A 15,401-nucleotide genomic window follows, 5' to 3' on the forward strand; every position below is an offset into this window, starting at 1 on the left:
GAAAAGCAAACCCAGGCTCAAAGGTAACTGAAACCTTGGTTCTCTCTCTCTCTCTCTCTCTCTCTCTCTCTCTCTCTCTCTCTCTCTCTCTCTCTCTCTCTCTCTCTCTCTCTCTTCTCTCTCTCTCTCTCCCTCTCATTCTCTATATGTCTAAATCATATGGGCACCTTTCCAGTGATACTGCCAAACCCATAGCAGATATATTGATTAGGTGAATATACAAACATTCTCTGGAAGTTTTTAAAATGTGATCAGAATTACAATCTAATAGTTTAGAACAATTAATGAATAGTCAATGCTTCTGTGACTACTCAAGAGTACCTCTTACGTGTTAGTCATTCACTAGAACCTTCACACATGATTGCTCAAAACAGGTAGGGATGCTATTTATAAAGATTTGATGGTGTGAGGAAATGGCTCAGTTAACTAAATGCTTGCTTCACAAATATGATGATCTGAGTTCATCACCCTTGTAAAAATCCAGGACTAGTAGTGTTCACAGTAACCCAAACATTCTGAAGGACAAAAAGAATCAGAAAGATTCCTGGCCTACGCTGGTAATGTAGTCTACCAAACCAGTGGAGTCTTAGCTCAGTGAGAAACCCTGCCTCAAAAGAGCAAAAATCATGGTGGAAGGGCTGAAAAGATGACTCAATGGTTAAGAATACTTGTCTGCTCTTCCTGAGGTCTCCAGGCTGTCATTACGGGCAGTCCACAACCATCTGTGCTCCAGGTTCATTGGTTGGGATGCTATCTTATGACCTTCACAGGCATGTCACACACACACAACTATCAACCTAGACACATACACATAATTTTTTAAAAATAATAAAAATCAATATTTTTAAAATTAGCATTTACTTTCATAATATAAGCACAAAAATCCAAAAACTCAAAGATTTTAAAATGTATACACATATGAGTGGATAAAATAATGAATATGTGTGAATGTAAATACATATCCAACATAGGGAATGTATACACATATGTTATGCTTACCTTCACATAACACATGAAAATATGGTAACGTGAGAAACAAATTTTGTCCTGTAAATGGACAGGAAAGAGTAAAATTTAGCAAGTTAAGGAAAAAAAACACTTAGCATTAATTGATTCTGAAAGTTTTCTGATCTACGATTTATTATTCTTCATCTGGAACTAGATTTATTTCTTGTCTAAAAACCATTAAAACTCAATGTAAATAATAAGTCCCATAGGTGATAAAATATTTCTTGGAATATAAAGTAACATAAAATAAAGTAAATTAGCACCTCTAATGCAGCTGTTGTGTAAATTACAATCTCGCAACCCAGCCAAGGAGCTGATGACTCTGTGGTTAAAGTCTCCTTTAATTTCTTACCATTCTTATCTCACCAGAGGAGAGTATTTATCCAATGAATTTTTTTTTCCTTCCATTGTCCCTCCAACCCCCATCTCTTCTCTCAGAAGGAAGAAGAATAGCAAGAAATAGCACTAACCAATTCTGAAAACAAAAACAAAAACAAAAACAAAACCCTGAAAACTGCACTATGGCAATGTCAGTGCCAATTACTGCTGTATCCAGGTCTTCCTACATAATTATAGTTTAGGTAAGATCTCTGTGTGCCAGATGTGATGCTTGTGAGGAGAAAGCTTTGTGTTGGGGGATGAATTTAATTCAGCTAGGCTTTCACAAATACTGCACATATGAAATTCAGGAGCTACTGGCCAAAGATCAAACTTTTCGGACAACGATTTGGTTCTTGACAATTACGGGAGGAACTTAAGTTACCCTGTGTGATTAGAACACAAATAATCATAGAGGTCTCATTGTCCATAAGTGGAAGAAGGTGCATGGCTCTCTTTCCTACGGAACAGAGTTCATAAGTAATAACTCTTTATATTTTTTCCTGGAAAATTTAAGTCTTCTCCTTCACTAGAGTATAAATTTTTGAGATCTTACATTTAGAAGTTCAAATCATATACCTCTGTTATGACAATTTGGTTTAAATGGAGAATTTGACTGTTTTACCTGAAGGGTTTATCTGCTTCCAGGACTCATGGATGAATGAAAAGGATTAGTGTTCTTGACTTTCCATTTTGGCACAGAATACATACACAACCCATACCATACCACATGCAGAACTCTAGATTTTGGCACAGAATGTGAATACACTACACACACACACATACACACACACACACACACACACTCATACACTGTACAACATAACACACATGCCAGTCACAGCACAAGTACCAATCTGTACATCCCCAACACACACAAAATATTCATACATACCACACGGTGTATAAATCACAACACACACACACACACACACACACACACACACACACACACACCACAAATTGTACAGGAACTACAGCAGACCACACCACATACCCTAAACACACACATACACACACACACACACACACACACACACACACACACACCATCACACCATCACACCATCACACCATCACACCATCACACCATCTTTCTTAGCCAATACACTAAGAATCCATGGAGGTCTTTGAAAGTTGTCTCTCATTTTTAATCATTTGACTAAGAAGCCATGGGTTTGGAAAGAATTACGAAATCAGAGTTCATTTGTGTGTTTAGCCTCAGAACACTGAGGACTCCACAATGGCAGTGCCCCCACATCTCCTTGCTTAATAAAAGCTTCCGGCTCTTATATGGACTGGTTGAAGCTGCATGATTATTGTTTAGTATGTCTTAAACAGGTTCAGGACTAGGGATGTAAGTCAGTAAAGTGCTTATAACAAGAGGAAATGGGAGGGTTTTTTTCCCAGCAGTGAATGATGGAAGCATTGCAGTATGCCTGTAATTTCAGCACTTAAAATGGAGGCAGAAGCTAGAAAATCAGAAGTTCAATGTCATCCTTGACAACACAGACACTTTGAGGATAGCCTGGGCTAAAGATCCTGTCTCAAAAACTAACAACCAACCAAACAAAAGAAGAATGGTCTAAGTCACATTTGTAGAAATTAGCCAACCCTTTTTCTCTTCCAGTGTTGATCTATCTCAGGTTCCTTTTGGTCAGCACTTTCTTGTCTTCCTGCTCTCGCTTATCCCAGGTAGACCAGACAATTATACATGGTCTTCCTTTTTGATTCTCATATTGCTGTCCACCGGGAGGCCCACACAAGTGGATTCAAGTGCATCTTGAGGAGTAGGGCTTCAAGAGGAGCAGTGGGATGTATTGCTGTGGTTACTAGAAGTTATTAATGTTGTGGACAGGTGGACAGATGGACAGATGGACAGATGTCAGTATAGAAAGTCTTTGAAGAGGAAATAAGAACCAATATGGTGCCTTGGGAGTCATCTTATCTGAGGCTGGAAAGGGTTTCAAAGCACAAATGTACATGAAGCCAGGATCTTCAGTTCTAAGACAAAATCATGATGTATAGATGCCAATATTCCTTTTATATATAAACTCACTTCGGCAGGAGAGAGATCTCAGCATCTGGAAGTCAGTTAGCTTGGGACCCACAGACAATGTCTCAGTGGGTTTCTTGTGGATACCTGTAAGAAAGAAAGGCAACTGTGGGAATTGTGGTTTGAGCAGCAGCTGGAGTCTAGCATCTCATTCTTATACTCTCCTGAACTGCTGGATCAACAGTCTGCATAGTGACTTTGCTCAAGCCAGTGTCGAACACATTATTCTAGAATACTTCTAAAACTTGTGTTGCTTCAATTCTTACTGCTGTGTTTTAATTACCTTAGATTTGATTGACTAAGGAGCTTGGCATAATATTAAAAATGATGAAGTTTTATGAACAAGGAAATATGTGAGAAACTTGAGCCTTTTCTTTTAATCATGAAATCAGTATACTGAATTATTTCTTCCAGTTTTTTCTATTTCTCTTTTCCCATTCTATTTCCTTACACATTTTCTTCTTTCTGTTCTTTTACTCCCCTCTCCCTTCTTTCCTTTTCTTGTCTTTTTTTGTTTGTTTGTTTGTTTGGTTGGCTTTTCAAGACAGGGTTTTCTCTGTGTAGCCCTGGAACTCACTCTGTAGATCAGGCTGGCCTCTAACTCAGAAATCTGCCTGCCTCTGCCTCCCGAGTGCTGGGATTAAAGGTATGCACCACCACTACCTGACCCTTTTCTTGTCTTTTCGACACATGATTTTATTCTGAGCTCTGGCTGGCCTTGAACTCATAACCATGCTTCTGCCTCAGCTTCTTGGGTGCTGGGATTACATGCATGAACACACTCCACGGACATAAGATAATTTCTAAACAGTCTTATATAATGCAGTGTGTTTAGATTTTGAGGACTTTAAGCAGTCAGGCCTGCTTTTGTTCACCGGTTGATAGTATTTAATTTAAAAATGGTGACTTAAAGATAAGAAAAAAAAATTTCAGGTTGCTAATCCCTCTTATTTGTCTAGAGGTTGGTAGATTATTATTTACTATCAGAAAGAAAACAGAGAGAAAGAAAACAGAGAGAGTCCTGTGCCTCTGTTTTATTGGATGTAGGTTCTTTCAATGTCCCAAGTGCTGACTGACTCTGCTACCCCTGCTTGCTAGTGTGCTTGGGGATTCCCTCGCCTTCACTTCCTGTGCACAAAGATTACAACTAGGCCACCACCTACCCCCAGGTTTTACATGTGTACCAGGATATAAACTCAGGTCCTGCACAGCAAGCAATTTACCTGGTGAATCATCACCCTAGAACTGCTTTCTCATATTTTAATCTAACTTAAACTTACATATAAATAACTATAAAATGGAAAAATCCTAAATTGTGAACAAGTAGTTCAGCTGGGGACTCTTGACAATAAAGGGAAATTATGAAGGCTTGAAAATGTTCATTTCAAACTAGTGAAGACCACTAAAAAGAGCCAAAGTCCTACATTCTTCTGCCCATAATAGGTTTATTATGTATTTTTATATAGTTATTTACTATACAGGTATAATAAAGGAAAATTGTAAAAACCACAGGCATACAAATCAGCCCACTTTTACTCAGAAAAAAATAACATCATACATACATTTCCTGTCAAGATTTAGTGTTCTTCAGGTGATTCTGCTTAAAACCACTTTGAAATTTCTATTTTTTTTTAAGAACAGCGAAGCTTTGAAAATGAGCAGCAGGAGAGACTGGACATGATGAATGGTTCCAGAATTAGTTTGTGTTTCCCAGGAAAATAAATCTTGCATCTCTTTCAGTTCTAAGAGTTCAGAGCTAGGCAGCAGGAGTGGTTGGGACATTTGAGTGTGGTAAGGGACACAGTGGGAACAGCAAACATGGATTTCTGGGGCTGATATATCAGCGTACTCAGTGCTTCCTCCCATGACTATTCCCCTTTATTTAATTTGTGTTTCTCTATTATCGACTGAGACATACATACAATATATTTTTGATCAAAGTTACCCCTTTATCTTCCACTCCAGTTCTTCTTCTATGCCCATCCATACTACTTACCCCTCTCACCTTCATACTTTTTTTTTTTTTACATTTTGTATTGCTGATGTTGTTTTGTGGATTTTTTAAATCCACTGAGTGTATTTAATAACTTAGTGTTCTCTGTATGAGCATGACTATAAATCTATCTACTAAGCATGTATAGATTTTTATGGGTCATTCCTCACATAATCTAGTGGTTCCTCCAATGAAAGCCATCACTTATTCCTCAGCTAGAGGTGGAATCTCATGACCCCATTCCCTGTGTAGGCTGAGATTTTTATCTGCATTGACCTTGTCTTACACAGAACCATGAGTTCATAAGTGGACAGATCTTGTGTGGCAAACACCATTTTAGCAAATTTCACTACCTCTATCTCATAAGGCCTTTTTGTATCCTCTTCCAAGAGGATGCTGAAGACATAAGGTGAGGGAGTCTTAGAGAGCTGACCCATTCGGAGCTGAGTAGTAGTGTAAAAAAGGAAATAAACACTACTTTTCTCTGCATGTTGCACAGATTTAATCTCTGTATGAATCTCCATCTGCTATAAAAATAAACATTTCCTATGAGGGTCCAAAAATGCACTGATTTATGGGCATAAAGGTAAGATACTAGGGAACAGTTTATGACTGTGTTCACTTTGCAGAGCAATAAGATTAAGTTCTCCCCTAGAGCCTGTGATCAAGCCAGCCACAGGTTCTTGCCCTGTTAACAGTAGCAGGCACGAATTATATCATGTAGGTTGGGATTTAAATCATGGTCATACGTTTTGTTAGTTAACAGAGTCATGCTTGGATTAGGACTTCTGGAACAGAACTTCTGTTCAATCATAAAGTAGTTTATTACTCCCATGGCATTCATGGCATTCATGACAAAACCTGTGGTCACATCTTGCCAAGGCAGTCTTTATTATAGCTCACATGATTCACAGCTAGGTAAAACTGATGACTACAGTTTTTCCTCTGGTTGTCTAAATAGCACTTTCCAGCACTGTGGATGTTAGTCCATAGGAGTAAAGCTTCCAGATCAATACAAGGTTGATTTCTCCACACCCTATAACTCAAGTATATTGTGTCTTCAGCAACAGTTTCTTGTCTTCAATATCTGGAAGATAACCAAGAACAATGGTTATAGCTTTTATTTTTTTAGAGGAGTATGGGATCCTACTGACAAAACTAACAATTAACATACATGTAACCAATCCATAGCACTTGTCTTTTTTTTTTTTTTTTATTTCAGAGTGTATTGTATGTGGGTAGCCATTACCTCCCATTATAGGCTAACTGCAGTCAAACTCTTTTTGTATATGTGTGTTTATATTTTGTAGGAACCTTCATCAGTTACAGCTTTTGATGCAGATTTTCAAAGTGTCATGGTGCTTCTCTATACTTACTCCTCTATGCTATCCTCCCACCTTGCACCCCATTGTACCCTTTCTGTTCTCTTCTCTTCAGTTCGTTTTTCATACCACCAGCATTCTAACTTTTGGGATGTGTGTGTGTGTGTGTGTTCATTTGAAATAATAATAATTTGAAATAATAATTCTTTTTACCATGTGGTTCTCAGTATTTAAGTCAGCTTGTCAGGCTTGGTAGCAAGCCCCTTTCACACTGAGTCAGATCCTCAGCTTGAGATTTTCTGGGGATTAGATGTATTATTTTCTGTTACAAAATAATCTCAAGGAGTTGAATTTCCCTTAATGATTTGAATCATATATATATATATATATATATATATATATATATATATATATATATATATACATTGTATACAATATATATACTTTCTGCATCTCTTCCTTCCTCTTCCTTCCACTATGTCATGAGATGGACGTTATTTTTGTTATAGGACATAGTGCAGAGAGAAAAAGCATACAGAATACTGTAAATTCCAGCACATGATGGCTGGATCACAATAAGTATTGATTCTTATCCCCACTGTGGACTGGTTCAATCTTACAAGAGCATCCATGTGATGGTACAGACACTCAATACCTTTCCCAGCAATAATTCCAGCACAATAATGGTTGTAATGCTATAGAAAGCTAAAAGTCAGTTACCCCTCCCCTCCACCCACACCACCCACACATATAAATGTGTAGCACATGTATATGGCAGTATCTACCTTGTTTGTGGCATACTGATCACTAAGCAAAACACATTTCTGAGTAGATTACAATCATGGGCCTTTCTCCATACCTGCTTCAAATCTCATTTAATTGGTGGAAATGATAAGAAGCTTATCAAACAAGAATACTGGAGACTAGCTAATGCTGGAAGACACTCTCCACATCCTACACATCTTAAGATCAGGAAGGTTTCTGCCTTTCTTCCAGATACAGCATCAACATATTTAGTCCCACGTGGTAAGGGACTGTTCACTGGGAACCATGATACACAGTGTTTCTTAGCTACTATGCCTAGGACTGGGTGAATGTGCAGTGGGGATCAGAATATAGAAAGTCCCTGAGCTACCAAAATGAGGTTTGAGTAAATACACTTTGATTTGATGTGAGGTACACAAGAGCATCATGAGAATGAGCATGCAAGCTTAAAAAAAAAGGTGAATATTTCTCTATGCTTAATGTATTCTCTCCTCCTGTTCTGAGCAAAGGAGCCAGCAAAATGGTTGATTTTTACCACATTCTTGCTCATCCTCTTAGGCACTCTGCAATGCCCCTCACTCTCCACACTTTCCGTAGCACAAGGGCTACACAAGTGTATGTGTGGGTGGTGTGTGTGAGTTGGAGGAATACTTAATTTTTTAGCTTTTCATGGTTTTACAGCTATGAGCACATGACTAAGTACTCAAGCATAGAAGTAGACTTTTCTTTAATCTCTATGCCTTCTGCTTTCCCCTTTCAATGACAAACATATTAAACAAGGTCTAAACAGGTTCTAGAGTACTTAAAATTTCAGTAGTCAGTAAAAGTTTAAAAAAATTTATTTATTTTTTTTACTATTTGAGATAGAGACAAAAGCCATAAGTCTTCAAGTTCCATGAGAATAAATATTGAGTACACACAAAGTTCAATTTTTATGAATAATCTTGGAGCCAAGCAACTGTTGTGACGTCCTTGTAAGTCTTGGTAGAGTGGGTTATACATAAAATGTGACAGGCTTATTCATGTACTGTGGTTGTGTGTATAACATTCCCTCTTCTGTTCCCTATACATGGGTAATTTCCATAATGTCAATTTACCTCCATCTAGGCATGGCTATCCTGGTTTCAGGTGTCAAGAACCAGCCACAGCTTTGAGAGTGGTTCCTGAGAGAAGGGGTGTGAGAGCAGCAAAACAAATGACTTGAAGTCAAATTGTGGGTTACATGCTGATGGCCTATATTTTGCTTGAGACATATTTCCAGATTGCTCTATCCTTGGGACAGCTTTCTCTTACAGTATCAAAAACTCTCTGGATAACTCATCTTTTGCAGATCAAAAACCCAGTTACCAGTTATGTATCAATTCAGTCATTACTCCAGGTTTCCTTTTAACTGTTCCATGAATCATGAGCTAATGCTCCCAGGCTCTTGATTCTTATAAGGAAACAGACAGCAAGCACATATTTTTTTTTAAACATTGCAAAGGAATTCAGAGATCTGAGTGCCGTTGTTAACAATATGCTAGATAGGTGGGAATTTGTCCTGTGATGAGCAACCCCTAAATCTCTTTATCTCCTTCCTTAGTATCTTTCTGACAAGCTGATTCATAGAGCAGTTGCTTCTGTTCTTTAAGATTTTTGAATCTCCGTATACAGTTTGTATTGCATCCTTATATTTTACATAATTGTGAAATTATGTACTTTTGAACTCATGTTTTCAGAGTTCTTTCCCACAGCTTAAGGGTTGTCTTGCTGAGACTTTAACCATACTATCACTTTCCAGACACTCGCTGTCTCTGATTATCATATAGTTATTAACTTGGCAGAAAGGGCATTCATCAAAGAAAGAACATGAAAATACATAAACTATTATACATACAGGTCTATGCCCACATCAACCATCAACACTCCCATGTTCTGCTAGCTGTGTTTCGTGGGTAAGAACCATGTCCAGCCATTCCTTGAATACTCACTTTTCAGCTTTACTGGCTATGCCTTTGAAAAACCTCTTTGAGCACCACCTAGGACATTTTGTACCCTGTGTCAATATTGTAAACATCTGTCTTTCTTCTGTGAAGGTCTCTCATATGCGTTCTTTGAACTTTTTTTTCCCACTTCACCCAGCATCCTCCTCATGGAAAATAAGAGTTAAATGAATAAGTGATGCCCATGAAGGGCTCCATGAATGTCTTCTTTCAGTGTTGTACCAAGAGTGAGATACAGGTCCCCTTGTAGTTTAATAGCACAGATTTGGACAGAGAGTATAAAGAAGGAGCAAAAGAGATCAGAATTGGAGAAGAAAGAATTTGTAGAAGGAGGGGAACACCATAAACGCTGCACTTTCTCTCAACCTGGAGCCCTGGGATACAGAATGAAAAATTTATTCTGAAAGTACTAGAAGTTTAAGTTCAGAGGCAGCAACTGTGCCTTAACTAAACATAGTTCCATTGGGCTTTGGCATAGGAAAAGGTGACTTTCTAAGACATTATTAAAAGTATCTCTTTCATCCTATTCCAGGAACTGGTGGTTGGTCCCCAGCAGATTCTAATGCCCAACAGTGGCTCCAAATGGACCTGGGAAACAGAGTGGAGATAACAGCTGTGGCTACCCAGGGAAGATATGGGAGCTCTGACTGGGTGACAAGCTATCGCCTGATGTTCAGTGACACAGGGCACAACTGGCAACAGTACACGCAGGAAGGCAGCATCTGGGTAGGACATATTTTCCTGTATTAGTGAATACAACTGAGTTTTGATAATTCTAACCAGTGAGTGTTTCTGCCACCTTACTGCACCCAGACTATTAGGGCTTAAATCACTGTCCTGTGCCTATTCAGAATTATAACATCACATCTAGGCCATGTCTTCTGTATAGCTCTATGCCAAGGGCAATTGGAGTATCAGTGGTAAAGGGTTAATGGTGTTCTTCCCTCTATTGGAACTTGGATGGTTTTAGAGCAGAGTCTGTTACATCTTCTTTGACAATATGAAAACACGATAACAAAAACCTAGTTGTTTGTAAGGCTATGTCATTTTCTTTTCTTCAATGTTTGTGGTAAAGGTCTATTAACAAAAGCAGTATAAGAGAGAAAAGCCTCATTTTCGTTTATGGTTCCAGGTTACAATTTATCAAGGCAGAGAATTCAGAGCTGTAGAAGCTTGAGGTTGATGGTCACATGGCATTTATAGTGAGAAGAAGCAATGAATGTTATACTAGTGCCCATCCCATTTTCTTCTCTATTATACAGTCCAGAATCCTAATCAGGGAATGCTGCCTCCCACAATGGGTGGGTTTGTCTGTCTAATTAACATAATCAAGAGAATTCCCTACAGCAGTGCTCAGAGGCTCATCTCTCATTTGACTCTAGATTTTGTCAAATTGGCAATTAACATTTACCATCTTATTGGCTGAAGATATATCTGCCAACTTTGTGTGTGTGTGTGTGTGTGTGTATACACTTTACATAATTTTCACAAATATCTCAACTATTTCACTTGTCCAAGGATGCTAAGTATGGAATTATGCCTGAGGAATCTGTACTCTTGATAAATATGCTAAACATTCACCTTTCAAGGTTCTAAAAACATTAACATACAGAAAAATGGACAAGTTTAGTCACATCCTGGCACTGTGAATAATCATCAGTTTGCGAATGGTACACCTCTAAGTTATAAAACAGAACTTTCTTACCTTCGCAGTCTCACATTTCTGAATTTCCTGTAAGTAAAACTTGTCAGAAACGATAAGGAAAAGAAAGCAGGGACAAGAGGCATAGGGTAATGCTACCTGGAGATGTCTCTGGAGGATGGAATTTGAGATTTATAGATATGGCTTAGTAGGCAGAGTGTTTACCATCAAAGAATGAACTTGAGATCTCTGGGACCCAGAAGAAATCCAGGTAGATATGATGGCATCCTTATAGTCCTCCAGAGGCTACTGGATAGCCATTCTAGACAGAAAGACAATAGACACTGCCTAAGTAGGTAATTAGTGACAGAGAAAAAAGACACCTAAAGTCAATCTCAGTCTTCTACACAAAGGGGAATACCTGTATGAGCATGCATGTGTATGTAAATATACATGTATGTATCCAAAAAGAGAAAGTTAATGCATTGAGTAAAATAAAATGTAAACAAAGTTTATTTTTAGTTTAGGAGAAAAGAACCCCAATTTCTTCAAAAAGAGCATAAAGTGTGAACATATGATGATGAATAACAGTCTTTCCCTCTCAGAGAAGCCTTGACTGCAGCCTTGACTTTAGTTTGTACTTCTTTCAGTATTAGCCCAACTTTGGTGAAAAAAAATATTCTTTATCTGCATTGTTATTTGATGCTGATCTACAATGTATGTCTCTAATTGAGACCAGGAGTAAAGTAAGCGTTCTAGTTACTTAACGAACATGGAATATTGAATATCCATGCTGTCATCTTTACTTGGGACACTTATGATGTCAACTGCAGTATACTCCCTAGTCATGTTTCATTTTAAAAATATTGTCTTTGAAGGCTCTTTTATTTTGTTTCTCAATATTGAAGTCCACATCAATTTTTGACGGATTTGTGCTTCATTTGCTGTTAAATGTGGAGTGAGAAATAAGCAGTCCTCTGCCCAGAAATGATTTTAGAAGGGGAAATCTTTGTGGGATCGCTTATTTTTCTCTGGAGTTTCCCATCAGAGCTGGTTGCTCCCAGAGAGATTTGCGGTTTTGATATACTTTGTTTTAAAAAAGATACACATTTCATTTTCTTCAGATCCAAATGCCAATCCCTCAGCCTCCCTAGGCCTCAGGAAGCATTTCAAGGAGACCCATCTCTGTGTTTCAGGATTACTGGCACAGGGCTCTAAACTTTGCTTGAGGTGTTGGTTCACTTCAATATAATGTTTAATTTTTTTCTTTCAAGTCAGACATTCGTTCTTCTACATGTATGAGAGCTAAGCCTCTACACACTGGACAAATTTTAAGGTGTTTAGCAAAAGAATTGTGGGATAACCAAGGATCTTAGAATTGCAAGGCAGACAGGGAAGCCTGTTGCTATGGTATCCCATTGATCCTCAACAGCCTCAACACTGATCAGGCACCATTAACACTATTAGTCAAAATTAATTTTATTTCTAAGAATATGTGATTATAAAATTGTCTATTTCTCCTTTCTTACTTTTTAAATTTTTCACGTTTTTTTTCTTCTTTTCTTACTTACAAGTGAATAAATCTTGTCAGAGGTACTCTTGAAGAATAATATTAAATCACACTTTTAATTTACACACTGCTAAATATAAAAATAAAAAATCACCACCAACACCTACCTGTACCTGTGTGTTGTAAATACTGTTTAAACACTGGAATGGTCCAGGAAACACTCTCAAACTCATGTTTTAAAGCCATTTTACAAAAATATGCAAGGACTCCATTTTAAACTAATATTAGAACTTTCATCAAAATAATGTTGTTGTCAAACACATTGCCTTGGATATGAGAAAAGACATAGTGCAGTATATATATTTCATATATATATATACATGAAAATAAATGAAAAAATAGAAAGCATGGACATGGTACCACATACTTTTAATCCTAGCACTCGAGAATCAGACATTTTAGGCTTGCTTGTCAGCCAATCTAACCAAATCAGTGAGTTCCAGGTTTAGTTAGACAATCTTCCAATCTTCCAATCTTCCTCAAGCAATGAGGTGTAGAGATAAAAGTGTGTGTGTGTGTGTGTGTGTGTGTGTGTGTGTGTGTGTGTTTGTGTGTGTGTGTGTGTGTGTATTGAACTCTTGCCACAACAAACATAAATATACATGCAAGCACATGCATGTACAAACACCGTATATAACTTTAAGTTTTTATTCTGAATTTTTAGTTTAAATATTACTTTAAAAGTAAGGTCACAGTATCAGGGAATGATAGATAGATAGAGAAATGATAGATAGATAGATAGATAGATAGATAGATAGATAGATAGATTTGAACTCAATTCTTTGAATGGCTCATTTTAACACTCTCCATAACCCCATTACTTAAGCCCTTCAATATTAAGTATCAGCTTCATTAAAGAATGGTGTCTGAGAGCACTAGAGAAAGTCTTGAACCTAATTTCTTTGGTCTTTTAAGAGTTTCTTTTCTTTTCTTTTCTTTTCTTTTCTTTTCTTTTCTTTTCTTTTCTTTTCTTTTCTTTTCTTTTCTTTTCGTTTCTTTTCTTTCTTCTTTCTTTTTAAAATTTATTTATTTTTATGCTTTAGTCCTTTTTTACAGTCCAGACTTTAGCCCCTTACTTGTCTGACTCTGACAGCTCCCCATCCCATACCCAGTCTCCGAGACGATATACCCACCTTCCTACATTCACCCCATCAGGCGTCTACACTCTCTGGGACCTCAAGTCTCTCAAGGGTTAGGTGCATCTTCTCTCACTGAGGCCAGACCAGGCAGTCCTCTGCTGTATATGTGTCAGGGGTGCGGGGAGCAGCGTGATATCAGCTGGTGTATGATACCTTGTTGGTGGCTCAGTTTCTGAGAGATTTCAGGGTTCCAGGTAAGTTGAGACTGCAGGTTTTCCCATGGGACTCTCCTCTACCTCAGTTTCTTCCAGTTTTTTCCTAATTCAACCACAACAGTTCCCTGTTTCCAGTCAATGATTGGGTGCTAGTATCTGCATCTGACTCTTTCATGGCCTCTCAGAGGGCAGCCATGCTAGGCTCTAGTCTACAAGTACATCAAAACATTAGTAACAGGGTCCTAGCCACAGGCCTCTTCTTGAGCTGGATTCTTATTTGGGCCAGTCATTGGACCTCCTTTCTCTCATGCTCTTTTCCATTTTTGTCCCTGCAGTTCATTCAGACAGGAATAATTCTCAGTCAGAGCTTTTGACTGTTGGGTGGTAACCCCATCCCTCCATGTGATGTCATGTCCCTCCACAAGGATTCTACAAGCGCCTTCTCCTCACTGTAGAGCTCTTTATCCAAAGTCCCTCCCTTTAAGTCCTGAGAATCTCTCACCTCTCTAGTCTCACATACATTCTAGAGGGTCCCCCCACCACCTACCTCCTGATGTGGCCTGTTTCCGTTCTTTCTACTGGCCCTCAGGGGTTCAGTCCTGTTCCCCTCCAATACCTGATCATGTTTCCCCGTCCACTCCCTGTCCCATTTCCCACCCAAGTCCTTCCCTCCTTTCTTCTCTCTCCCAAGTAGGCTTAAGACATCCTCACTTGGGCCCTTGGGCTTATTTACCTTCTTGAGTACTGTCAATTATGACCCAAGTATTCCATACATTTGGCTAATATCTACTTGTTAACAAGTACATATCATGCATGACAACCAAAGTAAATTAAGGGGATACAAATTTACGAAGAAGTCAAGGTATCACTATTTGCAGATGATATGATAGTATATATAAGCAACTGAAAAAAAATCTACCAGAGAACTTCTATAGGTGACAAAAACGTCAGCAAAGTGGCTGGATATAAAATTAGCTTAAATAAATCAGTAGCCTTCCTTTATACATATGATAAATGGACTGAGGAAGAAATGTGAGAAATGATACCCTTCACAATAGTCACAAATAATATAAAATATCTTGGTGTAGCTCTAACCAAACAAGTGAAAGATCTGTATGAAAAGAACTTCAAGTCTCTCAAGAAAGAAATTGAAGAAGACCTCAAAAACTGGAGAGATCTCCCATGCTCATGGATTGATAGAATTAACATTGTAAAAATAGCCATCCTACCAAAAGCAATCAAAAGATTCAATGTAATCTCCAACAAAATCCCAGCATAATTTTTCAAAGATATGGAAAGAGCAATTCTCTTTCTTTTCTTTTCTTTTCTTTTCTTTTCTTTTCTTTTCTTTTCTTTTCTTTTCTTTTCTTTTCTTTTCTTTTCTTTTCTTC

General features: G+C 38.0%; 1 protein-coding gene across 2 annotated transcripts in view; it reads left to right on the forward strand.

Moving 5' to 3' along the window:
* Positions 1–15,401, forward strand: part of LOC110335694 (contactin-associated protein like 5-3) — a 514,066-nt gene that overhangs the window by 64,438 nt on the left and 434,227 nt on the right. For both annotated transcript variants that reach the window (XM_029531381.1, XM_021217999.1), the window contains exon 3: positions 10,037–10,230. In XM_029531381.1, coding sequence (XP_029387241.1) covers positions 10,037–10,230 — 194 coding nt within the window. The remainder of the gene's footprint in view (positions 1–10,036; positions 10,231–15,401) is intronic.

Source organism: Mus pahari, chromosome 18, assembly GCF_900095145.1.
Source record: "Mus pahari chromosome 18, PAHARI_EIJ_v1.1, whole genome shotgun sequence".
In the NCBI taxonomy this organism is placed as follows: Eukaryota; Metazoa; Chordata; class Mammalia; order Rodentia; family Muridae; genus Mus; species Mus pahari.